General features: G+C 46.7%; 1 protein-coding gene across 13 annotated transcripts in view; it reads left to right on the forward strand.

The window, feature by feature from the left end:
• The window catches only part of NRAP (nebulin related anchoring protein), a 66,304-nt gene that overhangs the window by 21,743 nt on the left and 17,734 nt on the right, over positions 1-26,827 (forward strand). For 11 of the 13 annotated variants that reach the window (XM_032490891.1, XM_032490892.1, XM_032490888.1 and 8 more), the window contains 16 exons: positions 4,670-4,768; positions 5,979-6,083; positions 7,250-7,357; positions 7,601-7,702; positions 9,379-9,576; positions 10,150-10,254; positions 11,654-11,752; positions 12,865-12,969; positions 14,141-14,248; positions 15,811-16,122; positions 17,279-17,383; positions 20,162-20,260; positions 21,879-21,983; positions 22,713-22,820; positions 23,367-23,480; positions 25,206-25,403. In XM_032490891.1, the coding sequence (XP_032346782.1) occupies positions 4,670-4,768; positions 5,979-6,083; positions 7,250-7,357; positions 7,601-7,702; positions 9,379-9,576; positions 10,150-10,254; positions 11,654-11,752; positions 12,865-12,969; positions 14,141-14,248; positions 15,811-16,122; positions 17,279-17,383; positions 20,162-20,260; positions 21,879-21,983; positions 22,713-22,820; positions 23,367-23,480; positions 25,206-25,403 (2,070 nt within the window). The remainder of the gene's footprint in view (positions 1-4,669; positions 4,769-5,978; positions 6,084-7,249; positions 7,358-7,600; positions 7,703-9,378; positions 9,577-10,149; positions 10,255-11,653; positions 11,753-12,864; positions 12,970-14,140; positions 14,249-15,810; positions 16,123-17,278; positions 17,384-20,161; positions 20,261-21,878; positions 21,984-22,712; positions 22,821-23,366; positions 23,481-25,205; positions 25,404-26,827) is intronic. The other 2 variants (XM_032490887.1, XM_032490886.1) reach the window with 2 other exon arrangements.

Genomic DNA, 26,827 nt, shown 5'->3' on the forward strand with positions numbered 1-26,827 from the left:
CTTAGAATTTTGGGGACTATGTCTGCCGCTGAGCACATTTAAAGTAATCATTCTCCAGCAATGATGAGCTTTTCTTTTTTCCCCCAAGTTTTGGAGTGTGGTATGTTTAAGGACTGAAGGAAGTAAAATAAAATAGCTATAAGTTGAGAGGAAGTGGTAATGTTGACTTAATTTTTTCCTTCGGGAGCACGGGGAAAATGTGTGAAGTGATGTGTTATCACTAAGCTATCGCAGCAGTGATTTTATTGATTAATAGTTGGTTGTCTCCAATGAAATATGTCTGATTAATCAAATTTGTTGTTTTCTAAGTATGAGAATTTTGCCACACAGTTATTACAGAGATTTTAGAAAATAAGGAAAAGTACAAAGAAAAAGGTAAAAATTAGAATCGAGTTGGTATCATGGTTGTAAGTGAAAGTTGTCCTCAGTCCATCAGTAATTTAATGTATCATTCCACATGTGTTTATTGAACGCCTGGGACTTCTTTCCTTCACATTCCTTTGGGATCTGCACAGCTCCAGCGGTTGACTTGGGTCTTGCTATTGGTAGACAGGTCTTTGCATCTCTCTCTCTCTCTTGCTCAGAGTAGGAGCAGTGTCAAGTTCAGCTGGGCGTCTCCAGCGTCCAACACAGTTTACAGGACCATGAAGGCCAGTCATTGGCAAATGGTAGTTTGTAGTGAATGGGAGATAGAGGAATATCAAAGGCCTAAATTTGGCTTCTCCTTTTCCCACAGAGTTTGGTTGAGTTGACTTACTCATTTCACCTTAATGAAATCCAAGCTTAAATGTGGCTACCAAAGTGGTGTCCTTTCTGTTCTGGCCACATGCATTATCTGGGAAATTTGAGGGATCAGGAGCCCCTGGTTAAAATATGAGTCTGTGCTTTCCCAGCAGAATTCTGGAAACCATGCTAATAGCACAGACAAAACGAAAGAGTCCTATGACTTTATATCCCGTTATGACACGACTTGCTCTTAAGTTTGTCTACATAAGACCAGGTACCTGAAACATAGCCAGCTCACCTGGGGATGTCTGACACATGAACTAAACCAGACTGGATTAGAAACATTAATTGGAAGCCGAGGTAGGTTCTACACTGGCAGCCCACGAGCCTCATCTAGGCTGCAGAGGGGTTTTGCCTGGCCACACAGTGTGGAAAAAAAAGTTTTTTTGAGCCAGTATGTAGAAATTGTGAGAGTTCACATAGGACCTGTGGGCCTGCTTCCTGTGTGGCAGCAGTTGGCTGGGACCCAGTGGCAGCTGTTTCCAGTCATCTTACCCTCCTTTTGCCGTTTCCCTGGCTCACATGTGAATTTGAGTTTATCGCCCTGAATGTAGGGAGTGCCTTAGTGTTCAGGAAGTTTGGGGTAATCCATTTATATGAACACGTGTGATCTCTCTCTGTCTGATAGTCTTAAAGGTGGCCAAATAGCTATGAAATTAAATAAACAAGCCCTGGTCCTTAATTAGAGAGCATTCCGTTCAGATGGATTTTAGAAACACTAATAGCATTAAAATGAGACTCTATCCTCAGCAAAGGGACCTTTCAGTAAGTAGATTGAAGCAATGACCGAGCATCTGTGATGCTGCAAAATAGAATTAATCACGGAGAGTGTTAATTACGTCCTGCAGAGGAAAGTAATTGTGCAACATACTTAATGCGGAATTACTAGGAAGGAAGGTGCCATTTAAAAAAATACAATTTTTGTGGCATTTTATCATGCATAACTCTGAATTCTAATAGACTCTTTATCATAAGATGATAATTTTCCCTCTAACTTAATGCATTAGGGAATGACTACACTGTAATCTCATTAATAGTTGACATTGAAATGACTTCGTGTTTCCTAGTTTTCCCACACATCCCGTGTCCAAAACTCAGAACGTGCAAAAACTTTTCTTCTTGAACCGTTAACTAAAAAACACAAAGCCATACTGTCCTTTTTCTCTAAATCCAACAAAACAATCTGTGGCCTGGTATCTGGAATACCCTGCTTTTCCTAGATCGTGTTCTAGAAGCTAATTTGTAAGTCACTTTTTTGGGGTAGGGGGCTAATTGATCGGTCAGAATACATTTCCCTCTCTAAACAAAGTTAGCTCTGGCTATGGGGAACCCCTGGTCCACCTGTAAGACAGCGAGTAACAGTTCCAAGTGCACCCGCTTTGACAAACCCTGCTTAGAGTATGTAGGCTGGGAGCCACTTTGGGAGACCAGCTGCTGGGATTTGAATCCCGGCTCCGACACCAACTGGGTGGCCTCGAGTAAGTCACTTCAGGTGTCTGTGCCTCAGTTTGCAGGCTGTGGGGTAGGAATGATCACAGTGCTTACCCACAGGGTGGTTGGGAAGATTAAAAGTGTAAGGATGTGTAAAGCATGTGAAATACTGCCAGGCACATAGTAAGTGCTGATTTCTAAGCCACGATTACTATTAGCTGATGTTGGGACAGGCAAGAACGGGGCAAGTGCCAGGAAGAGAGGCAGTGCCAAGCGGTCCTTGGGTCTATTTCACTTGGGTTTTAAAATATTGAACTATCTCCCCAGCCTTTAAAAATTGTGAGATTTTAGATACCTGATTTCTTTGGAATAATTGGGTTATCTGGCCACTCTGAGCCCCACTTTGATGCACGATTATGACCTCCGAGAGCTGAGTAAGCAGCTGCTGCCCTTTGCCACAGTCCCCACCATTCCTTACTACTTCCCTGACAATGAGGCCAAACACTGAGCCCAGACTGGTGCTATCTGGCTGGTGGTCTGTTTGGCTCTCACAGTCTTTGTGACCATTAGGCTATAAAAACCCATTGAGGCGGGCTCTCACCCAAGGAGATGGCAATGGGGGCAGCAGTAGGCAGATAGAGTGGCAAAGACATCAGATTCTAGTTTCAACAGACAGGAAATGGTGGGAAAGTGCAGTGTTGGCAGCATGTGTAAGCCCCTGTGAAGAGAAGGCCAGCTGCCAGAGGAGTATGTCCAGAGCCGGTGGGTGAGGTCTGGACAGAGATGGCAGAGGTAGTGGGGATGCAGGAAAGGAGTGGAGTTCTTGGGCAGAAGCTCAGCCGAGAGAAGCTGCCACCCTATGTGGGATTCTGTGTGGGGCCCTGGGCCTTGGGCAATTACACAGAGGCATGCAGACTGTGAGTCGGGTGTTTGATGGTGACCTGACTGCTGCAAACAAAGCCAGAGCCAAGCCTAGCTGACTGAAGGGCCTCACCTGGAGCTCGTAGGTGGAGGGGCTCAGGTGTCCTGAGGGACTGGGGCAGGTTGGGGTGCTGGGGAGCAAGGACTCAGCTGAGATGTCCATGTGGGCAGGGCTGAGGCTGGGTTTGCTCACTCTGCCCAGAGCAGATACTCTGTGGCTCTTTGTTGAAGGAATGAATTAATGAACAAAGGGATGAGAGGGGACCGGTCAGGTAAAAAGGAAGAAGATGTTCAGGATGAGGGATGAGTTCATTCTTTTCCTCCTCTACCTGTATTCAGGGCCAGCCTCGGTTAATTTGTGGGTGAGGCCATGTGCCACCCGCAACTTCCCCCTCTTTTCCTTCACCCGTCTGCATCCTGGCCCCACTCCAGCTGGACAGGTTTCCAGGCTCTCACTCAGCACACTTCAGCCCTCACCCCTGACCACCTACCCTCGAGCCTTGAACATGCTCCTTGACCTCTCTGCTTAAATTCCCATTTTCTCTGCAGCAGACCTTGGGCATGTTTGGAGGAAAATAAGATGATTGGATGAATATAGTCTCATATGCAAGCAGCTAATAATCCTTAACTCTGTGGAGGGCAAACTGTACTTCGAAAAAAGAGAAAATTCACTAGCCCTCAATGTCTTGAAGTTAGTGGGAAGCCAGGGAGATTCCACTTCCATCTCTCCTGAGCCCACATCTTCCATGAACGTGCCAAGTTTAGGGCTGTGGGAGTGAGGGCCAGACGGGGGCTGGATGTACAGGGCGAAGACATGTGAAGACTGTCCTTACACGGCGCCACTGTTGCTCCGTCACCTACCCCTTAAAAGACGTGTATAAAGCCTCAGTAAGAATTTCTTTCCCTCTTTCATCTTTCCTTTCCTTTGGGGGGAAAAAAACTTTTCTTTTGAAGTGTAAGATATATACAGAAAAATTACACTAATTATTGATAAACAGCTTAGATTATTATCAGGTGACCTGTGCCTGCATTTTCTTTGTGAATGTGCCTACAAATAGCATTGTGGGGACTTAGGGTACGTGTGTGTACCAAAAGCCGTAGCATTTTCCAACATGGTGGTACCAGCCTGCACTTGTGCCAGCATTGTGAGAGTTTCCACAGCTCCACATTCTTGCCAACACTTGGTTCTTGTCCACAGTTTAAATGTTCACTGTCCAGGTGAGTGTGGAGGGGTGTCTAACTGGGGTTTTAAATGCCTTTCTCCGATTAATGGTGGGGATGTGCACTTTTCCCTCTGTTCACCAGCCGTCTGGTTGACCTCTTTTATGAGCTGCCTTTTCAAGCCACCCACTTGTCAAGGGGCTGTTTTCCTATCTGTAGGCTTGGAGTGTCCATTGGTCTGCAACTGGAATCTTTGATCCTTTCTCTGGTAATCTGAGAATCACCCCCTTGGTTGGGCTGAGGGGTAGAGAGCTAAGTAAATCTTAGAGAAAAATGCAAGTGACGTCTTCTTATGCCTCTTTGCACCCAGGTCAACTACAGGCAAAGCATTGACAAGCTGAAGTACAGCTCTGTGACCAACACCCCTCAGATTGTTCAAGCCAAAATCAATGCCCAGCAACTGAGTCATGTAAGTGACCCGCCCCTGCTCAGCCGGATGTGGGGGACTTGTGATTGCTTTGCAAGGTCTGGATATCTCGCTCCCCAAAGATTTGACTTTCGTTGATGGTGACATATATCCTGTTACAACCATGAGAGGACTCTCTTTGATTTAAACTTTTTATTATAGAAAATTTCAAATACATTCAAAAGTAGAAAGAATAGCGTGATGAATCCCCAGGTACCCCTCACTCAGCTTCAACGACTTCCAATTCATATCAACGCATGGCCAGTCTTGCTTCATCTGTATTCCCATCCACTTCCCCCTCCGTATTATTTTGAAGAAAATCCCAGGTGTTATATAATTTAATTTATAAATATTTTAGTGTGAATCTCCAAAAGATAAAAATAATTTTAAACATGTTTATACAATGTTAGTATGTCACACCAAAAAACTAACAACAGTTCTTCATATCACCAGTGTCCATTTGGCATTCAGCATTCCAATTGTCTCATAAGGTTCTAATTTTGTTTTTTACAGTTTGTCTGAATCAAGCTCCAAATAAGGTCCATACTTTGTGATTAGTTGATATGACTTTAAGACTCTTTTCATCTTTAAGGTTTCCTCTTCATCTCTTTTCTTTCAAGTTGTTTGTTGAAGAAACTGAATTGTATATCTTGTAAAGTTTCCCACATCTGAGCTTTGCTGACTGCATCCAGCATGGACATCTTGTGGTCCCCTGGCCTCCAAATGCCTGTAACATACTAGTTGGATCTATAGGTTTGATCAGGTTCAGGTTTAATTTGGGGGCAAGACTGCTTCTCAGATGATGCTGTTCTATTGGGAATCACATAATGTTTGGTTGGCTATTTTTTGGGTGATTTAAGATGCCTTTCTTCCAGTGGGGGCAAGCATTAGATACTTATTCTTTGAATAAGTTAAAAAAATAAGTTTCATGCCCTCAGGTTCTTCAGAGGAGAGTTGGCAAGGTAGCCCCAGAGAAGTCGTTTGCACACTCACAACTCTGAGCATGCATTTGAGCTGTTGGACTTTTCATTTGGCATCTTCAACCTGTTAATTTAGAACATTCGTAAAATTAGAGGCTTCCTTTTAAAATGCCTTTTTTCCAGAAATTCCTCAGCTTTGGAGAAAGTGAAAAACAGAATGTTCTCTCCACTGTTCTCCTTCTGCCCACATAAAAACTTGCACTTACCCTGCGGGTTGATTTTAAATCCTATAGGTGAATTACCGCGCCGACTACGAGAAAAATAAGTTGAATTACACGTTGCCACAGGATGTGCCTCAGCTGGTGAAGGCCAAAACCAATGCCGAATTGTTTAGTGAGGTGAGCAAGCAGCATGGGTGAGAACGTGGTGGGAGTTACGCACAGAGGTGAGAATGAAGATGTGAGGATGGTCCAGCAAAGAGAGACCAGGGACTATTCTATCCAAGGAGAGATTGATCAAAGGCACCCATCATGTTATAATTTTGCATTTTGCTGTCTCGTGCCGTGTGGTAGTTCACCGGGGATCAGTCAATCATAGCAACTGAATTCTCACTCTGCACGTGGATGGTGTGTGTTGGGACACACTCATCATCATACACCTTGTATCCTCATATCATCATCATCCTGGTGACTTCTAGCTGCTGCCTCGCTGTGTGGGTAAAATTTAAGTTTTAAGAAGACCAGTTTTGTTTTGTTTTTGTTTTGGGTGGGACAGATAATTAGGTTTGTTTGTTTATAATGGAGGTACTAGGGACTGAACCCAGGACCTCGTGCAGGCTGGGCACGCCCTCTACCTCGGAGCTGTAACCCCCCAAGAAGACCAGTCTCAATCACCAGAGTTTTCCGGGAGTCACACGTGGGCTGTGATTAGACTTCTCATGCCAGATGGGATTTGTAGGGTAGGAAAATTTAAAAAGGAACTAACTTTTTTGGTATGCTTCTTCTGTGCTGGACACTGGGATAGGCACTTTACGTATGGAATTATTCAATGATCCTAATCCCCTGGAGGTATTTATTGTAGAGACACAGTTGGTGGCATGGTCTTTGGTATCAGGCAGACAGAGTCAGGCATTATGACCGTGGCAATAGCGTTACTTACATCTGTGTTGCACCTTATAAGCTTAGAATATCTGTTTTCATAGATACAATTTACTCTCACAGCCACCCTGAGGCAGGTAATATATTATTATTTTCCTGAATGATAAACTGAGGCTCAAAGAGGTAAAGCGATCTGTCCAAGTTCACATGATCAAGAAACAGTGGCGCTAGAATGAACACATGGGTCTTCTCTTTGTCCTGTGCCACTTTGCTGCCCCGCATGGCCCTACAGTGAGAGAACCGATTAACTGGGTTAATAATTGCTGTTATCACTTCGATAATAACAGCCACAATTCTGGTCTGTGAACAGATGGAGACACCGACTTTGTTATTAAAAAAAGTTTCTGTTCAACTTTTGGCAGGACTATGGATAGCGACTTCCCTTCAACTGTGTTTTTGTTTGTCAGGTTAAATACAAAGAAGGCTGGGAGAAGACAAAGGGGAAAGGGTTTGAGATGAAGCTGGATGCCATGTCTCTGCTGGCCGCCAAAGCCTCCGGAGAGCTTGCTAGCAATGTAGGTTTTCTCTCATTAACTCCGAAGTGCATAAGAAACGGTTCTACTAAAATGCCAGTGGTCCTGTTGGAAAAAATAATGACTGTTAACATTGTAAACACCACCATGCTTTCATCTTCTACTGGGTTTGCGAAAGATGGGAGGTGTTTTTTCAGAATTGCTACCCTTGCACTTGTTAAAACCAAAGCCCCTTAGGTGGCAAAGTTTCTGTCTCGCTCAGTTAACTTTCTGCTTTCTCTCAAGATTAAATACAGAGAAGAATATGAAAAAGCAAAAGGCAGAGTCCTGGGAACTACAGACTCAAGGCTTCTGCACTCCCTGCAGGTTGCCAAGATGAGCAGTGAGGTAAGCTCCACTCCCCAGCCCTTCACTTAGAGCTGTGTTGCTGTGAAAGATTTTCCCGACCTGATTCACCTGAGACTGGTTTTTTCTTTTTAATTGACTTCCACTGATAATTTCTTTCCTGGTTTACTTGAAAAGGGTTTTCTCTTTCTTTATTTTGCCAAGGGACACTAATTTTTTAAAGTAGATGAGAAGTGTGTGGTCCCTAAGGGTGACCATCATCTACTGTTCAGGGTACAAGGTGTTCAGCTACATCTATTCATTCTACAGATGTTTAATAAGCAACTACTATATGCAGGATGCTGTGCGAGACACGGGTTGTAAGAGCAAACAATGCAAAACTTGTTCCTCCCTACTGGAGCTTAATTCTACTGGGAGAGTTCGCCAGGAAGCATCTTGTTCATTGTGGTGATGTCCTGGATGAATCCTGTGATCCAAACACACTTGGTATTCAAAATATTTAGCCAACAACTGGGGCATCCAGGCTCCAACCACTCCAAATGATGCTGCTTGTAAAACACTGTAATGGCTGAAGGTTAACCTCGGTAAACGTCACTTACCAAAAAGCCTTCGGGAAAGGAGAGTTCTGCTAGAAGGGACGGACTTGGTTTCTAATCCAGTCTTGTCTGTCAGTGCTGAACAGGCAAAAAGGAAACATGAGCATTGGGTTTCTGCTTTGTGATTGCCTGCCCCAAGCTGTGAGGCCAGTTTATGCTGCTTTGGTGATGTGGTTAGATACAGTTACCTGATGAGTCATTGAGGAGCCATGGCTTGAATAGAATAAGAGAGTTGGCCTCCTGGTTGCCATTTGGGATGTGACGTGCATAGTCATGAAGCAGACAGGGACACTGAGAATTTGGCTTCAGTTTAGACAGAGGACAAATTGGTATTTCCTATTTGCAGTTGGAGCCACCGGGGCCAAAAAGATTATCTTGCCCAAAGTCATAGAGTAGTCAATGGTAGTGGAGGAGGAGTAGAGAATTAGATCCTGGAACTCTTACTTACTGGTACCATACTGCTTCTACTGGACTACCTTTCCTCACCATCATGCCATCATCACCATCATCACCATCACCACCACCGTCATCACCACTGTCACCATCACCAGGACCATTATCACCATCATCACCAGAAACACCATTACCATACCATCATGACCACCATCCAACCTCACTGCCAGCCTCATCGCTAACATTTATCAAGTGTTAGCTATATATCATCCCTGCACTAAAGGGGTTTCAGCTACTGTTTAATTTACTCATCACAATAGCCCTCCAAGGAAAATGAGCCCTTAGAGAGTTGATGTGACTTTCCAGAGGTCATCCAGCTGGCAAGGGGAGATCAAGTTTGAACTCAAGCTTGTCTGGCCCTGGAGCCCCAGCTTGGTTATTTTGCCTCTTAAAGCTTCTACAGAAACCATGGATAGAGTCTTCTCTTTCTGGAGCAGCCAGTTAAAAAGATTTAGGAGGTATTCCTGCAGAGACAAAGTAGTGTGAAGCCTCAGTTTGCAGGTGTCACCACCTTACAGAGCCAGGACTTGGGTCACACCCTTCGGACAGACAGGTAGCATTGCCCGGAGTGCCAATTCCTCCTGGAAACCTGGGCTTCCTTCCTGGGTTTTCACATCATTCCTGCCAAGTCAGGCTTCAAGTAATGGATCTTGTTTTGGTGAATTCAAGGTTGAATACAAGAAAGACTTTGAGAAGAGTAAGACCCAATTTCACCTGCCCATGGACATGGTCAACATCAGGCACGCTAAGAAGGCCCAAGCTCTGGCCAGCGACCTGGACTACAGGAAACAACTGCACGAGTACACTGCGCTGCCCGAAGATATGAAGACTCTCTGGGCCAAGAAAGCCTACGGGCTCCAGAGTGAGGTGAGCCCTCGCTCATTGCCAGTTCTCCCCGTGCATCTGTTGCAGCTGGGTACAGTGACACTTCCAGAGTGACTTTTAACGTGTACATGAGTCTATTATGTAACTTAGAGGACTAGGAAGAACCACTGGAGCTGTGGCAGGCCCAGGGAGGATGGATGGGGAGGGTAGACATGAGTCAAGACAGTGGAGACTAGAGGATGGAGGACTGGGACTCGGAGCTATTTCCAAAGCCAAGATGTGTTAGTAATGGGATAAAGCAAAGAGGAAGGAAGTGTTGAAGATGGTAAGTAAATCTGGGAAAGGTAACAGGTTGGCGGGTAAGATCCTTAGTCAAAAAGTCTGAAAAGCCCTCTTTTTAGTGAGGTTGCTGTGGTTCAGGGCTCAAGGAGAACAGGTTCTTCTGGTGGCAAGGTGGGCCCGTGGCTTCACCCCCAAGCAGAGTTCTTCCTGACTGCAAAAGAGTAGGGGGCAGCGCTTCTAGGGAGACAGATGCAGGAATGAGGACTTTCCTGACTCTCCTGTTAACTTTGCTCAGTCCGCGCCCATGATTAGAGCTTGGGTTTTCTCTTCCAGCTGCAGTACAAGGCTGACCTGGCCTGGATGAAAGGAGTCGGGTGGCTGACAGAGGGCAGTCTCAATTTGGAACAGGCCAAGAAGGCCGGACAGCTGGTCAGCGAGGTAACCTGAGCCCAGGCCCCCGGCTTCTAGTCCTTCTCAGCACAAGTCACCACTGAGAGGAATATTTTCCTCTGATTCCCCCTCCCTAACCCCCAGGCTTATTTTGAGCAAGACACAGAGGAGAACTTCATTTTGCCCCTGTAGCATATCCTGAACTAACTTCCCACATCCTTGAGATTCCCGGGGAGGTATTTGTAAGAAGCTGACCAATTTACTTAAAGTAGTGGCAGCCGAAGCATCCTTCAGAATGATCGTAACGTACAGTCAGTTAGCACGTAGGAGACATGTTTGTTGGGTGAGGAGTGTGTGATTCCTTCTGAATCAGAGAATCTGGTATTTGGAGGTCAGCATTCTCATCAGGCCTGTGACTTCGGGCAGGTCACTCAATCCTGCCGATCCTCTTTCTTATAAAAATGAGAAAGTTGGCTAGGATGCTCTCCAAAGCTCCTGCGGCTCCCAGCCTGCACTTCTTTGCGCCTCGTGGAGCTGGCTGTGGCAGCGGGCAGGGGAGGGCTTTCAAAGGGCGTTCCATTTGGAAGCATGACTATTTCAGGAACACTGGGATCTTCACAGGGGATTCTTGTTTCGGCGCCAGGAAGGCTGAGTTGGCATTTCTCTTGCATATGGTGATAACGGTGATAGTAATGGCTGCCATTTGTGGACGGATAGTAGTAACGTCATCACTGCTGTCATTTATTGATGACATTGAGGGTGTTACGTACCTATTGTTCATGTATTACTCACATTTAATCTTCCTATGTGAGTAGACACTATTATTATTCTATGAATATTCCTATTTTGCATATGAGGAAGGAGAGACTAAGTCATATTCAGTAAGCAGCGGAGCTGGGATCTGTACCCAGTATTTTGGTCCAATGCCCCAGCCCTTGGCCATTAGGCAGCATTGGATCCCCAAAGGATGTTCTGTAATTTATTCTTTTTTTTAATTAAAACATTTTCTACCTTTAATTATTTTCCCCCTTAACGGAGGCACTGGGGATTGAACCCAGCACCTCATGCATGTCAAGCACGTGCTCTACCACTGAAAAATACCCTTCCACCCCCCTTGTAATTTATTCTTCCCTTCCCACTGTATTCTTCCTTCTGTCAGACACAGACACACTTAAGGTTAGAGTGTGTGAATGGAAGGCAGAGAGAAGAGAATGCCCTTGGGAGTCCCCACTACCTAACTTCTTGGGTAGGGGTGTGGTAAGGGGACCCAACCAGCCGATGCTTTGCATTACGAATGTCTGTTTCTACCTCACTTCCTGTGCCTACTAACTTTTAAGCTCCTTGAGGGCCAGGAAGATATCACTTCCTTTGCCTTCTTAATATGCTTGTGTGGCGGTGGGGGCAGGCCCAGTCCTAATGCTACCGGGTCCCTTTGCTTTGAAAACAGAAAAACTACAGGCAGAGGGTGGACGAGCTGAAGTTCACCAGTGTGGCCGACAGCTCGCAGATGGAGCACGCCAAGAAGAGCCAGGAGCTGCAGAGCGGGGTGAGTCCGCGCTGCCCTTTCTCCCTGAGCTGTTGTGTCCCAGGCCTGGGGGCCTCCGGGGACAGCAGCAGGTGCTGCCCAGGCACGATCCAGGGACCAATGCGCCTGCCCTTTCATTAGGCTGCACCCAGCTTCCCACAGGCTTCCAGGCTGTCTCTGGAGACTGGACGCCAGGCCTCCCTGCCTCACCCACCACACTTCTCCTCTGGTTGTTAAGGATAGCTGTCAGCTGGCGTTATTCCTTTTCAGCCTCGTTCCCTCTTTTTTCTCTCTCTCATCAAAGACTCCGTTATCCTGGAGCTAGTCGAGAATTATCTTGGAGGAGGGTAACACTTGCTTGTGGGATGTGTGCCTTTCATGGCCACTTAAGGTCAAATATGAGAGGCAGGATAATGAAATGCCACCATAATGACAATGTGTGCATTATTTACACGTTGGTGGTCAACAGCCAGGCAGGTGCAGCTGCTGCCACCTGGCCAGGACCTTCCTAGTGTTTCTTTCTAAAGGTCCAGGTACACCTGTCAGAAAGGATGCCATCAGTATCACTCAGAGTCAGCAGAAAGCCATTGTCTGGAAACTCAGTGTGGGGAGTGGGTGAGGCGGGGAGAGAGAAAGCAGGGAGGATACGTTTTCTGGGAAGGAGATGGTCCCTCAAGTTGTCTTTTGGTCACTGTTCCTCTCCAGGTGTCAGTAGCGGTGGATGCGTTAGGGTTGATTATGGGCTGCAAGAGGCAGAGGATGCTTACTTTTCCCACTTAGGGAGTCTGCGCTCATCTGAGCCCTCCAGTGGGTTATTTTTTGTGGCCATGGATAGTGTAGCTGGGAACAGCTTGGGGAAGTTGATGCCTCCTCAGGGGAAAGGTGTAAAACCAGAAACCTTAGAGGGCTTCTCAGTTTGGTCCCCTGGCCACAGTCTTCTCTCAGCTTCTCACGGCTGCTGCTCCTTCTCCCGTCACGTCTTCTGCCCCAAGCCTCGTTTCCTGTACACTGCCAGCCAGCGTCTGGTCTGGTCCGTCTTGTAATGGACTTTCCACATAAGACACAGAAATGCCGAGCAGCCACCCACCTCCTCCCTTGCCACCTGCCCCTGACCCAGTGCTCTCTCCCAACAGGTGGCCTACAAGGCAGGGAACGAGCAGTCCGTCCATCAGTACAGCATCAGCAAAGACGAGCCCCTCTTCTTACAGGCCCGAGCCAACGCCGCCAATCTCAGTGAGGTACAGCGAGGGGCAGCGGGCGGCCCTGGGCTCTGCTTCTCTGCGCGTAGGCGCCTGGTCCGCAAAACCCACTAGCCACATGGCTGTGTCTGTGTCAGCCGAGGCTGCGTACATCTGATCTTTGTAAATAGCTCCTTGAGGAGCACCTTGTCTCTGTCCGGTGTTTAAGTAGGGAGGGAAGGGCAGCCCTTTGTAGAAATGAGCTGGTGGGAGATTTGAACCACCGACTGATGGGGTAGGAGGCAGTGGTTATTCCTCAGCTGGAGCTGAAACAGCATAAGAGCAGTGATGGAGGAGAGTGAGTAAGAGCTCAGACATTAGCTCCAAACTGCCTGGGTTTGCCCCTTGCTTCTAATACTTACTAGGCATGCAGCCTTAACCAGGTTCTTTGCTCTCAGTCCCACTGGTAAATGAGGGCACTCCTGGTCTCCTCCATAACGAGTTACCTTGAGGCTTCCATGAGCTGATATACAGAAAGCACTCGGAGGTGTATGCACAGGGCAGCTATTCCTGAGACACAAAAGCATGCGGAGTCCCAACTTTGCTTCTCTGTCTTCCAAGGAGGGGCCTTTCTGGGTTCTTGCATGCAGCTCCCAGGTCTTTGGGGTCTTGATCTGAGTAATGGGTCAAGGGGAGAATTATAAGGAGCAACCAAAGCTAAGGTGATTCACACACAGAAACGGACGGGGGTCTTCCAGAAGAAAGAACTTAAAATCTGAAGATGCGGGCAGGACAAGAAAGGGGAGGAGCAAGGAGGAGACCCATGTGGACTAGAGGCTGGGCTCAGGAAGAGAAAAGGGTGCAGCTGGAGTAGCTGCCGGGCTGGTGGGACGTGCGGACCGACATGGAGAACAGACTTCAGAAATGTTGCTGTGTGTCGTGCAGTGTTAGTCCACCTGTGGCTTGTCATTAAGACTTCCATGAAGAACCCTAGTATTTTCCAAGGCTTCTGGAGCTCAGTTTCTGCTTCTTTTGGCTGAAGCTCTGTCTTTCAAGAGGCCTTAAGACAAAAATAAGAAGGCCTGGTTATATCTAGGATTATAGGTGTCTCTGGCTCTCGGGGTTCCTGGGGAAGGATGTAATTGACGTTTGCCTCCTGGAGAGGTTGGTACAGAGTCTGGGGAAGCCCTCTCACATGAAGATGATTTCTTTTTCTCCTAAATCCCCTTAGAAACTGTATAAGAGCAGCTGGGAAAACCAGAAGGCAAAAGGGTTTGAGCTGCGTCTTGACTCCCTGGCCTTCCTAGCAGCCAAAGCCAAGAGGGACCTGGCCAGTGAGGTGAGTCAGTCCCCAACTTGTACTCAGCGTCACAATCCTGATGTTTTACATCTGGGCAGGTTCTTAATCTCTCTGAGCCTCAGGGTTCTAATCTGTGAAATGGAGATAAATACGACCACCTTGCAGTGAGATAATCATGTAAGTGTCTAACACACTGCTTGCCACACACTGGTTATTGGTGAGTGGTAACTGTTATTATTCGTGGTAGTAGCCAGAGTAGCAATCCAGATGACTCATTTTACAGGTAAACTGATGCCCAGAGATGTTCTGTGACTTCCTGAGAATGTGGGGGCCTGCTGACAGTTGAGTACAGGCTCTCGCATTGAATAAACGGGATAAAATCCCAGCTCCATCACCTACTCGCTTGTGGCTTTGGGCAGGTTGCTTAACCTTTCAAAATCTCAGGTAACTCATGGGTAAATTGGTGACTGCAAAATGGTTATGAGGAAATGAAATGAATTGATGTGCGTTAAGTATCTATGGTTCGCTGCTGTCTGTTATGAGTCTGCTGTGAGATAGGGAGCCTAGGCCAGAATGTGAGTCAAACTCTGCTTCCTTCATCAAGAAAGCCTTGCTTCAAAAAAAATCCCAAATATATACACATGTATATATTTATGTTCTATATCTGTTGTGTATATAGTACATGTACATGCAAAAATACATCCATAAATGTGTATAGGTATCAGCTGAACTGAACAGTGGCTTGGCAACGGGGTTGATTTACCTTATGACACAAGCCCCTTATCGCATCAACTGGTAACATTTTACAAATCAACACTTGTCTGCAGGTGCACTTTGAGTGGCACAGATTTACACCATCCCTGGCTCATTGTAAGTGATCACTAACTTGTGACAGTTATCGATACCGTTGTTACTGTTGTTGGCAGAGATGAGAGTAGAGTCCAAGTCTTCTGATGGCCACAGTGATGATGATGTTGACATGATGCCACACATGAGTATCCTGTTACAGTTTTCAAAGCACTTCCATATTTATTCTTTCTTCTGATCCTCATTACTCTTGGCCTGGTGTTTCTTTTTCAGGTCAATGTGCTGCCTTTTGCTCTCCATAACGCCCAAATATTTAATTTGAGTTTTTTTCTGAAACAGCAGTTGCATTTTAGATATTCTGGTTTTTTTTTCATTTCCTGACAACTTTTTATTTATAATGTTCTCCCTATAACAAAAAAAAAAAGGGTTTTAAAGTGGCTTTCATGAAAGTGACAGGCTACTTAAAGATAAACCCAGAAAGCGTAATCTCAAATCATACAGAGGCAAGATGAAATTTCACCAGGAAATTGGGAGAAGACTATTCTAAAGCTGAGCTTTCAGTTTAGCTCTGAGCTCTCTGGCAGCCAAAGTGAAAAGGGAAATAATGAGAAGTAATATTTAGTTTCACCATTTGATGAAAAGAAATATATCAGTTGTTTCAGGAAGGCAAACTTTTTATGACCCTGATTCTAATAGGATCTGTTGTATGGCTTCTTTTTAACTTTCATGCATGGCTTGATACTTAATTCCTTTAGGAGATTCTGATGTACCGCTGCTCTCTTCCTCCCATTTAGGTGAAGTACAAGGAGGATTATGAGAGGTCCAGAGGGAAGCTCATTGGGGCCAAGGGTGCCCAGGGGGATTCGCAGATGAGCCACTCACTGCAAATGTCCAAGCTGCAGAGTGAACTGGAGTACAAGAAGGGATTCGAGGACACCAAATCCCAGTGCCACGTCCCCCTGGACATGATCCACCTGGTGCACGCCCGCAAGGCGCAGCACTTAGCCACGGACATAGGCTATAAGACGGCGTCCCACCGCTTTACAGCTTTGCCCACAGACATGAAGGTGGAATGGGCCAAGAAGGCTTACGGTTTACAGAGTGATGTAAGCTCTGTGTGCATGTGTGTGTGTGTGTGTGTGTGTGCATTAATATTGGTGCAAGGTTTTCCCAGACTCTTCAAGACTGTAGCTTATACTGAGACGTACCTGTTTCTGGATCCCTAAATGAAAAGGTTTTAGCTTCCTAGTGCTTTAACTTTTATTCAAACTATGCCCATTCTAGAATCTAAAATGAGATTATCAAACAGAAAATCTTACAGCTACTTTTTCCTTCTTGGAATTCTGATCTACGTATGTTTGCCATGTTCCTTTTTATTGCTGAGGGTTGGGGGAGAATGTATTTGTGACATTCTCAACTGTGGCTTGCTTTGGGACGGCATCAGTGGTACTCACTCCCACGCTAGTAGTCCCATTTTCAGAAAGGGCAGCTTGCTAATCGCCGACAACCCTCTCCCCTTTTTCCTTATATTCTCCACCTGGTTCTGTTGACTCTCGCACGAGAAAGTTGGGGAACTCAGAAGTCAGGTCAGCAGGAGCCAGACTGCCATGCACAGGACGGGGGTAGGGGGTAGGAGGAGGGCAGTGCAGACACACCCTTCCAAATAGAGCTCTTTCAGGATGGAGAGATGATGTGCTAGTTTTAGAGAAGTGTCCATTTAAATGGCCTTCCATTAAAACTGCTTCTTCAGTGGCAAGAAAGAAATGAGACACCCCCACCCGCCCCGCACCGAGGTTCGTAGGAAGGAATCGGCACTGATGGGAAGCCTGGGCTGTCTTGTGAAATTCTCTCAGATAGCTCCCTGCCTGGGTTCCGTTGTGAGCTCTCATTTTCTTCTCCCCGCGTGTCATTTTAAACAAGAAAACGGGGAAAGCAGACAATGAGGGCGCGTTTCTTTCCGAGGAAGACGCGGGTCTGTAATGAGGGACGGGGGCTGACTTGGCCCCTCCCGCTCTGCCCCCAGTAGTGTCGGGTGGGGCCAAAGCCACCATCAGCGGGTCGGCTCCAATTAAGGGGGAAATTAATTTACATTTTGGAGCCCTACCTGTGACTGTGCAGAAATGGATAAGACAAAAGTGGCGTCTAATTTGACTCAGCTGGCACCAAGGCGACATTGGGGAGCCGTTAATAGCCCTCTAAATGTCTGCACACCAACAATGGCCTGCTTTTTTTTTTTTTTTTCCTTGCTTTCTCCTTTGTCAGAACCAATACAGGGCAGATGTGAAGTGGATGAAAGGCACGGGCTGGGTCGCCACCGGGTCATTAAATGTGGAGCAGGCGAAGAAGGCAGGAGAACTCATTAGCGAGGTGAGATTCCCTGACAGTGTGCAGCAGGCCTGGCTGCATTAGGCGTGCGGCATTTCTGTATAAAATTAAAATAATTTCCACTCAAAAGGCAGAGAAAAAGGCAAAGCTACATAAAAGGCCTCAAAACCCAGACTAGGGCTGGTAATTAGAGAGAAACCACATACCAAACACACCCCAGTAGGGGCCGGGAGAGCCCTGGCAAAAACAAAGTGGGTGACAAATGATATTATGAATAATAATGACAATCAAACGGAGCTCAATTGCTACCCACCAGCTTACCTTTTTAATGAAGCAACATGGGAGAGATGATGAAAAGATGCATTTATTACACCCAGAAAGCCCTTTTGTGACTTAACGCACATTTTCTCCCTCTTTCTTTCCATGGCAGTGTAAACAGTGTTTGGATAGTCACGTGGTGTTGAACATGTGACATGGTTCCTTTTCGTTGGAGGGTCTCACTTCTGTTTAAATCTCAGTCCTGTCTACTTGTGGCCACCCCAGCTGGACTCTCAGACATGACAGCTTATGAAACGAGCCCTTTCCTCACATTTTAGGGCAGTATCCTTGAGCAGATCTTTTAAAGACTAGGTCAGAGTTTCTCAACCTTGGCCCTGTTGACATTTTGGTAATTCTTTGATGTGGGGGTGTCCTTGGCTTTGTAGGATGTTTGGCAGCATCCCTGACATCTGTGCACTATATGCTAATGGCACCCCTTTCCAGTTGTGGCAACCAAATACGTCTCCAGACAATGCCGCAGGGTGGAGCGGCATCAGACAGGACACATCAGGGAGCTGTCACTGCCTCATGATCACAAAGAGGCTGCACACCCCAAACGACCCAAATGCACTCTGTCACTTCTGTCTGGGCAGGGACTTGCTCAGAAGGCACGTGACCATTTGTTTAGTTGCCTCCAGATTAGCCTGCTTTTTCTGGACTCTTCTGGGTGGGGAGCAGACTGTACTGGCCGTAGTCCCAGAAGACCTCAGCTTTGTCAGTGAGCAGCCTGGGACCCTGTGTCCCAAGAGGAGATTTTTCTTAACTGAATGTATAGTTAAAACAGAAAGACTGCCGTGGTGTAAACACACCTAATATTTTGACACACAGCATCGATGTTTTCCCACGGGAGAGCATTCTAGTCACCTGACACATCACAGAGCTTATTTCAAAAGTGGCCTTGCTCTGACTGGCCTAATTTTTAGGAATGTGAGTCGACACTCAAGGTTCAGAAGACCCTGGGAGTTACACGAAGACTATACTGCCCTCAGCAGTTCAGTCTCATTAAGGAAAAGCCCTCTTAGGGGATGAACATGAGAAACTCACAGAGAAAATATTTAAGTTGGAAGCTCTCAATATTGGGCCAGCTCTCAATATTGGGCCCGCTCATAAAATAAAGACCATCACGCACATAATTTAGACTTTGAGATGATTCCTTCACGCAGCTAAGCCTGACAGCCAAGGGATCTTTTGAGAACCATTTGTCCCACAGTGGTCTTACTTTTCCACCTTACTTTGCAAACTTATTCAACGAATTTGCTTGTCTTCTGCACTCTATACCAGCCCTCAAACTTCAGGAAGGCGCGACATCTTTCAGCAACTTCTTGCCAACCATCGCCTTCCAGCTTGCCACGTTTCCAGTTTAGTGCCGAATTGGATTAACCTCTTAGTTTTCAGGCGGAATGCCAGGCGCTGTTGAAAGAGCCACAAATACACACACACCTGCCATTTAAATCAGGAGTCAGCAAACCTTTTGTGTAAAGGACCTGATGGTAAATAGTTTTGGTTTTGTGGGCCACACTGCTTCTGTTAGTAACTATTCACCTCTCCCATGGTAGCATGATGCAGCCGTAGACAATAGGTAAATGAATGAGCATGACTGTTTTCCAATAAAACTTTATTTACAAAAACAATGGATGGGCCAAATTTGGCTGGATATTGAGCTGTGCCTTCTTAAGACAACCTAGTAATACAAAAGTCCAACTCGATAAATAAGGAAGTGTATATAAAACATTTGTTTGAAGGGAGAAAAGATACCCTTCTTAATTCTATTAAGATAGCAACTGTTTTAGTCTCCTGGAAATGTACTTTTATAAAAAAAAAAAAGCAGGAATTAATTTAAGCATAATTTTTAGAATACTTCAAAACTGAGTACCTAGGATTTTGCCAGCACTTACATTTCTTGTAGTTTGTTTATTTGTTTCAGTCTCTTTCAAATTGCATGATGACTCCTTTCAGGAACAGCACCCTTGTTCCTGTTACTGTAACATTTTGAGACATTATTGCATATGTTAACCTGAACCGGTTTCTAGCGTGATCAGCTAGTGTACAGTCACTGTTAAATGCAGAGGTTTTGACTATGATAATCTCTGCCATGTCGTTTTGTGGAAGGAAAACAGAAAGCTTCAACTGATAAATGTAACGATGAATGTTCTTTCTTGCTTGGGAGACCCAAACTAAGATATGTAAACAACTGGAGACTGTATTTGAAGGCTATAAAAAGAGTCCTTTCCTAAGTGTGTCTCCTATTTTACTGGTATAACCTAATTTTGAGATGTTTTCTTTGCACCAGGTAGAAATACTTTAATGTTAATTGACACGAGGTTATTCTTAAATTGAAACAAATATTAACCCGAAGGCACCTAGGATATAAAGATGGAGGAAGCCGAATAATAATTATGTTCACAAATTCACTCTAATCTCAAGCAACCTATGATTTTCTCTTTCAAATGGCATGAAAGAGCAGCACAAAATTCACAGCTTTGATCTTTTTCTGCTCAACAGAAGAAGTACCGTCAGCATCCAGATGCTTTGAAGTTTACCAGTATTAAAGACACTCCGGAGATGGTCCAGGCCAGGATTAGTTATACCCAAGCAGTGGATGTAAGCGATAATGTATATACATTATGACTCTAAGAGTGGGCTCCTCTTTCAACTCTGCGATTGAAGCCGAGGGGTTCTTGGCTTGCTCCTTCTGTTGTTCTAAGGATGAAGGAGCTTCTTATCCTTCGCCGAGGCGCACCTTAGCAGGGGTACTTCCTCATTAGGATGCAAACGGGGTGTCACCGCCACTCTTAGGATGCCAAGTGGGGCTCCACCACCGCTCTGCCCCACGCTCTCGTTCCTTCCCATTTGCATGCCTCCAGGGTTTGTCTGTGGTGAGGCCTTTCCCCCTCTCCTTTTGTTCTGAAGCATTGTTTTCAGAAATGGGACTTTGGGGCAAAGTTCTTGGTAATTGGAATACTTAGCAATTGGAATGCTTAGGGTTTCTTGGGACCCACGGCAAAGAATTCATGCTTTCTGATTTCCCCCAAAGACTTTGAAAATGGTTTGCATCTGATTTATGTACGTTAGACTAGCTTTTAAGCTATTTCCCATATTCCATTTTTAAAGTGAAACCAAGATCTGGCCTTTGCAGGGTCCCGCGGAGACGAGATGGAATGGTGAGATCCTATAAAAATTCACGTTAGGACGTGGATTAGCCCTGTTTGGCTGATTTTACTGAGAGAGGCCCCCAGGTCATCGTGAGGGAAGACATGCCTTTTAAATATCTTCAGATCAACTTGCCATGAGGGAAACTGACAAACCTTGATGGGGAAGGATTTCAAAATTGTCTCCCTTGTTTCCCAACTGAACAGATTATTCCTGTTGTGCTTTATTCAGCTGACATTCTGAGATGGTCTGAGTGCCTGTCAGAATATATTATGGGATGATTTATAAACTTATAAGTTTAGGAATTTATAATTTCTTGACAATCAGCCCATTAGAAGCAAATTGAATTCTGAGAAACGTAGATGGTCAAACAAGAACTTTTGTATAGAAAAAAAACAATACCTGCTTTTTCCTTATCCTAACCAGCTCTAGGGGGCACTGCTGTGATACATAGAAATTTGGACACATCTAATAAGATTCGGGATGGAAAAGCCCGGTTTAGAAACTTTCTTTGGTGGCGGATGCCAATTCCATGTGTTATTGCTCACTACTAGAATTATCATGAGCCCAGATCAGAGTTCTGGGTGAATAGCACCCCAGACTCACCCAGGAGACATTTATTAGCACAAGAATCATTGAGATGCAAGGGGAAGCAGGTGAGGATGGAAGTAGATCCTGGGAAATTCCCACCTGTGGAAAAGCCATCTTCCCTTGTGCTTGCTGAATTGTGATGCCCTCTCCTAGCGTATAGTTAAAAGCAAAATTACCAGATGTTAACCAGAACTCATTTTTTTCACTTGACACCCATCTCAGCAGTACGCTACAGGTGGAGCGTTAAGTGAGAGGGGAGTTTCAGCCCGTCATGTTCTGAGCTCGGAAGTAGAACTCGGGAGGGAATGAAACGCGTGTCATCTCGCTAGCTGTGTAGTCTGGTGGAGGCAGGATGCCCGAGATCCTGTCTCTTCTGGGAGGTGGCAGCTGCATCACCCTTGTCTCCTGAGGTGTAGCTTGGCTGATGGCTGCACGGGGGAGGCTTCTGGGTTTAATGGGAACCTCTCTCCATCCGCAGAGGTTATACAAGGAACAAGGAGAAAACATAAAGCATCATTACACGCAGACAGCCGACCTCCCTGAAGTCCTGCTGGCCAAGCTGAATGCCATGAATATCAGCGAGGTGAGGCGGATGGAGGGGGCGCTGGTTTTAATTTCGGGAGATCACAGGACCTGTGCAGTTGGTCTGCGTCCCGTGCTCCGATGCATCCTGTGCTCCCACACTGGGTTTAACGCTCTGCTGTCACCATCTTGAAATCTGAACAAGGGTCCCCCATTTTCCTTTGCACTGGGCCCTGCCAGTCACGTAGTTGGTCCTGCTGAAGGGTCAAGCTCATTAAAAAGGATGAGACTAGGAAAACTTCCTTGGGACAAAGGGCATCTGTACTGCGGGGCTGGATTATGGGAGCATCGTCAGAATACAGGTGAGGACCTCCAGTGGCTGTGCTGAAGAGGGACCAGGGAGACTTAATTCGTTCCTTCCATAATCTCTATCAGCACTTCCTTCCTCGCTCTTCAGCAGAGACAGTTGAGTTTTCTTTGTTCTACATAAAGAGCTGACCCTACAGCATCGTGCCTCCTTCTTCCAATCAACTTGCTGCTCAGGGCAATCTGGTTCTGACTCCAAAGCTCTTGCCTTTTAAACCCCGCCCCCACCCCCCGGCTCTCCCCTCCGTCTGTGGGCGTAAGGCAGCATTCAACTCTTTGTTGGTTTTTGCTAAGCCACAGTGATCTCTAACTCCAACTAGGGGAAAAAAACTCCACAACAAACTGGATTCTCATTTTGGTGATGGGAGTTTAGGAAACCACCAGGTCACACGAAGGTCTTTATTTGCACACATCTTCCCAACAGACGCGGTATAAGGAATCCTGGAGCAAACTTCGAGACGGTGGATACAAACTGAGATTGGATGCCATTCCATTCCAGGCAGCAAAGGCTTCCGGTGAAATCATAAGTGATGTGAGCGGCCACCTCTGTTACTGGGACAGTGTTTAATACTCGCCAATTTTTATTCCCTTTGCCCCTAACCTCTGCCTTCTTTTGCCTGTGGATAATATCCTCTCCTCTCCCAACTGACTGTGTCAGGGCAATCAGATAACGACCAGTGAGAAAGAACATACCTTACAACAACAACAAAAAATCCCCTAGCCGGGGTACAAAGCTGATGCTGGACTGTAAATATGGACCCCGGGCAGATGAAATGCACCCGCCACCAAGCGTTTTCCTAAAGCGAGTCCATGTGAAGAGACTGTTAACAATGCACCCACCTTCTTCCAGCGTGGGCCGCCCAGGCGCTAACGTGTCCTGCCATTTCATATCGCAGCCCTTTAGTCATTGGGAGGCTTGCATATGAAAGAATAGGCCTTTTGACGACTCCCGCGCCTTTTCTTTTAACTCACCCAGTTGCTGTCAAAAGAACAAAACATTTTCGCCCAATACCCACCTCTTCCATTCCGTGTCCCTTGTCCTCGAGCTGTTACTCTCTCCCGCTCTCTTTCCCTTTAGTACAAATACAAAGAGGCATTTGAGAAAATGAAAGGGCAGATGCTCGGCTCCCGGAGCTTGGAAGATGATATCAGCCTTGCCCATTCAGTGCACGCGAGCTCTCTGCAGAGCCAAGTAAGTGGGAGAGAACACAGCGGAGCTGGGGGGCCCCCACCTAGTGACACACAGCCGACAGATGCCGTGTGTCCTTCTGGCTGCGGGTATTGGCTCTGTCCTGACTAGCGAGGTGGCCTGGTCAGGTCCCTTGGGCCTTCTGGGCGTCAGCTGCTTCCTCTGTCGAGTGAGAGGTTGGACTAGTTGACCCCTTAAGCTCCCTTCTGGGCTGGGCATTCTGTGGCTTTGACCCATGGCCACAAATGGGGGCCGCTGGGCTGATTTGGATGGCAGGGGTGTTTCGTTGGGTCTGCAGAGCAAATTCATTGCAAACCTTTAAAAATGGAAATCTTTACACAAAAGTTTTAGATTCTGGGCGGAAGCCAGGCTTGGGTTCCTCAAGGCTGCGGTTGAAGTTGATTACTGAGAGCACCACTTAGAAGGCATCCCTGCTGTCCTGGTCACGCAGCCAACCCCTCCTCCCCCACTTCCTCCGCTCATTTGTGCTACCTGCCTGGCTCCTGGAGGCCTCTGAGTTTACATGCCTTGATTTTGACTCTCTGGATGCTGGCACATGTGTGTATACGGTACCTCCTTGCGTATATGTGAGTTGACTAATGGCAGTGATGAGATCTGTGCCCAGTGGGTAGCAGAGGACTAAACACTTTTACGTGCAATGTCCCATTTAATCATCAAATTGTCTCTAGGAACTTCACTTGTTATTCATCCTGGTTTGCTGATAAGGAAATCTAGAGTCTGAGGGTCTTTCTTGCCCAAGGTCAGCTAGAAAGGGGCAGAGCTAGGACATGGAGCCAGCTCTACGTCTCATGCCCTCTCCACAGTTTCATGTGTTCTCTGCCATTTTGTTCTCTGCCTCAGTTTCCTTGTTTTTAACATTTCTTTCCGCTTTCTGTGCTGGGATGCTGACCAAGTAGTGTGAGATTGGACGTGAATCGTCCTTGGATTTATGCTAGGAGTGAGGGGAGGATGAGCGGAGGTGGGAGTGGGAGGTCAGGGAGGAGTGGCTGGAGTTCAGAAGGCAGTGGGAAGGATGGAGGAGGAAGGGGAGGTGATTTTGCATCTGACTCACAAGAAAGCCCCGAGTGCGCTTCAGGGACCTTCCCGCAGCTCGTCCCAGGACTGTTGTGGAGCTTGAGGTCTGCAAATGGGCCTCTCCCCTCCTCCCTCAGGGTGCATGTTAGGCTCTTGGGAATACCCATCCCTGAGAACTGGCTTTTCAAGCATCCGCCCACTGCTCCTGGCCCCCAGATTTACTAGGACGTCATCTGATGTTTGAAGAGGCTCTCCATCAGCAGCCTGAGAGGAGACTCCTTGGTGTCTCAGATCTGAACTTGAGAGAGTGATGGGGAGAAACTCTGGGGAGCAGGAGGCAGGTTAGCCCTGCATCTTCTTGCCCCTGGAAAATGGGGAGATCTAAAGACTTGAGCAAGGGAACCACTGACATTATATGTGTCCCTTGAACTTCTGTATTTTCCAGAGTAGGGGAACCCTGGACCTTGATCATCCAGATCAATGACCTCCAAGAGTCGGGGGTGGTGAGTGGCAGGGCCTGGAGACCAATCCTTCTTATTAAGCCAGTCCTTTCAAGAAAGGAATGCTGGCCCTGCCAGGAAAGCCTCCCGGGCTTAACCTGGGACAGTCACATCCCAGTTGCTCTCCTGATGGTCCTGATGCAAATGGATGGCGGCTTTGAAATAGCTGCTGTTGATCTGTCTGCCCATCTAGGTGAATTACAAGAAAGGCTTTGAACACTCAAAGGCGCAGTTCCATCTGCCGTTGGACATGGTAACCCTGGTGCATGCCAGGAAGGCTCAGACCCTGGCCAGCGACCAGGACTACAGACATCCGCTCCCCCAGTACACTTCCTTGGCGGAAGACCTGAGGCTTCGCTGTGCCAAGAAAGCCCACAAGTTGCAGAGTGAGGTAAGGGGACCTGGCCTCTCTCTCGGGGCTCTTTTCCTCTTGAATTTGATCACAAGGCAGTGGCCCACAAGCTCCTGTGAGCTCAGTGGGGGCTCCAGAAGTGAGGACTCCTACACCTGGGTTTTCTTTTAAAACACTGCCTTAGTTGTTTTAAACTGGGTTTTAAAACTGTGCCTCGCTCTTAATAAGAACAGTTGCACAGGTCGAATACTAATAGCAACAACTGTTTATTGAATATTTCTGCTGAATTTCTAAGCATTGAGATTTCAGGCATGACCTCATTTAATCCTCAGAATAACCCTGTATCGATCGTCTTTATCCCCATTTTACAGAGCAGCTATAATGAGGCTCAAAGAACTTAAACAGCTTGTGCAGGATCACAGAACTATAAATGAGAAAGTGGGTGCTGAGACTTGGACCTAGGTGGTGTCTGTCGAGGATGTCAAGATTTGCTAATGGTGTTGCCTCTGGCCCCACGTGGGGCTGGAGGTTCCTCTTTGCTTCCTCTGTTTCTGTGCCACTGGTTTTCTCCAGAGGGCTAAGGTGTTCTGGGAGCACCGGTCTTCTGCAGAGGGCTAAGATATGCTGGGAGAGGTGCACTGAGCCCCTTTGGAACTGACCCACTTCAGGCAGAGGAGAGTGCTGGCAGGAGGGCAAGGCAATTAGGGCCCCAGAAATCCTTCCTGGGTGCTTCCAAGGAGTCTTGGAGGCCTTTATGTCCTCCCGTGTGCATTTCTAGCTCAAGCTACCTGTTTTCTGAAGGAGGCAGGCCCAGAAGCGGTGGGAGGCACGGGAAGATTTCCTCACTCCCAAGGAGATGCAAAATGTCTGTTCCCAGGAGGCAGCAGCATCCTTTTTGGTACTCACGTTATCTACCAGCTTGCCAGGTTTCCGCGCCATGAGATTCACAAGTAATGGGCCTGTGTTAGAAAATAAAACAACCCCACCAACCCGCTTTCGGGTTTGGCAGAGCCTGAGAGCTGCGCGGTGCTCAGATCTGGCTTTCTGTCGTCTGTTGGAAGTTTTCACCTGTGTACAGCATTTACGGAGTGACATAAACTGTCAGGAACCCGGGAGCAGCTGGAGGAACGAGGGAGCTGCCACGATCAGCTCAGGGGCCCGTTTGTCACTTGAGCAGAGACCTCACTTCCCCTGTCTCTCATCACCATAGCAACTGGAAGGCGGCATGCCTGGGGGAGGGGTGCCTCTGTGGCTGAAGGGGAGTGAATTTGGGGGTCCCCTTTAAACTGTCAGCCCAGATCACTCAGGTACATGCACTCACCCCCACCAGCACAGACTCAGGCCTTTGCCAGGTTATTCTGGATTCATTTATTAGTTCTTTCTTCACCTATGATTAATTAATGTCACCCTCTGCTGCTGGGTTTTGTTTTGAAGACCTATTAAACCGTTTCCACGTTTGCCCC

Source organism: Camelus ferus, chromosome 11, assembly GCF_009834535.1.
Source record: "Camelus ferus isolate YT-003-E chromosome 11, BCGSAC_Cfer_1.0, whole genome shotgun sequence".
Classification (NCBI taxonomy): Eukaryota; Metazoa; Chordata; class Mammalia; order Artiodactyla; family Camelidae; genus Camelus; species Camelus ferus.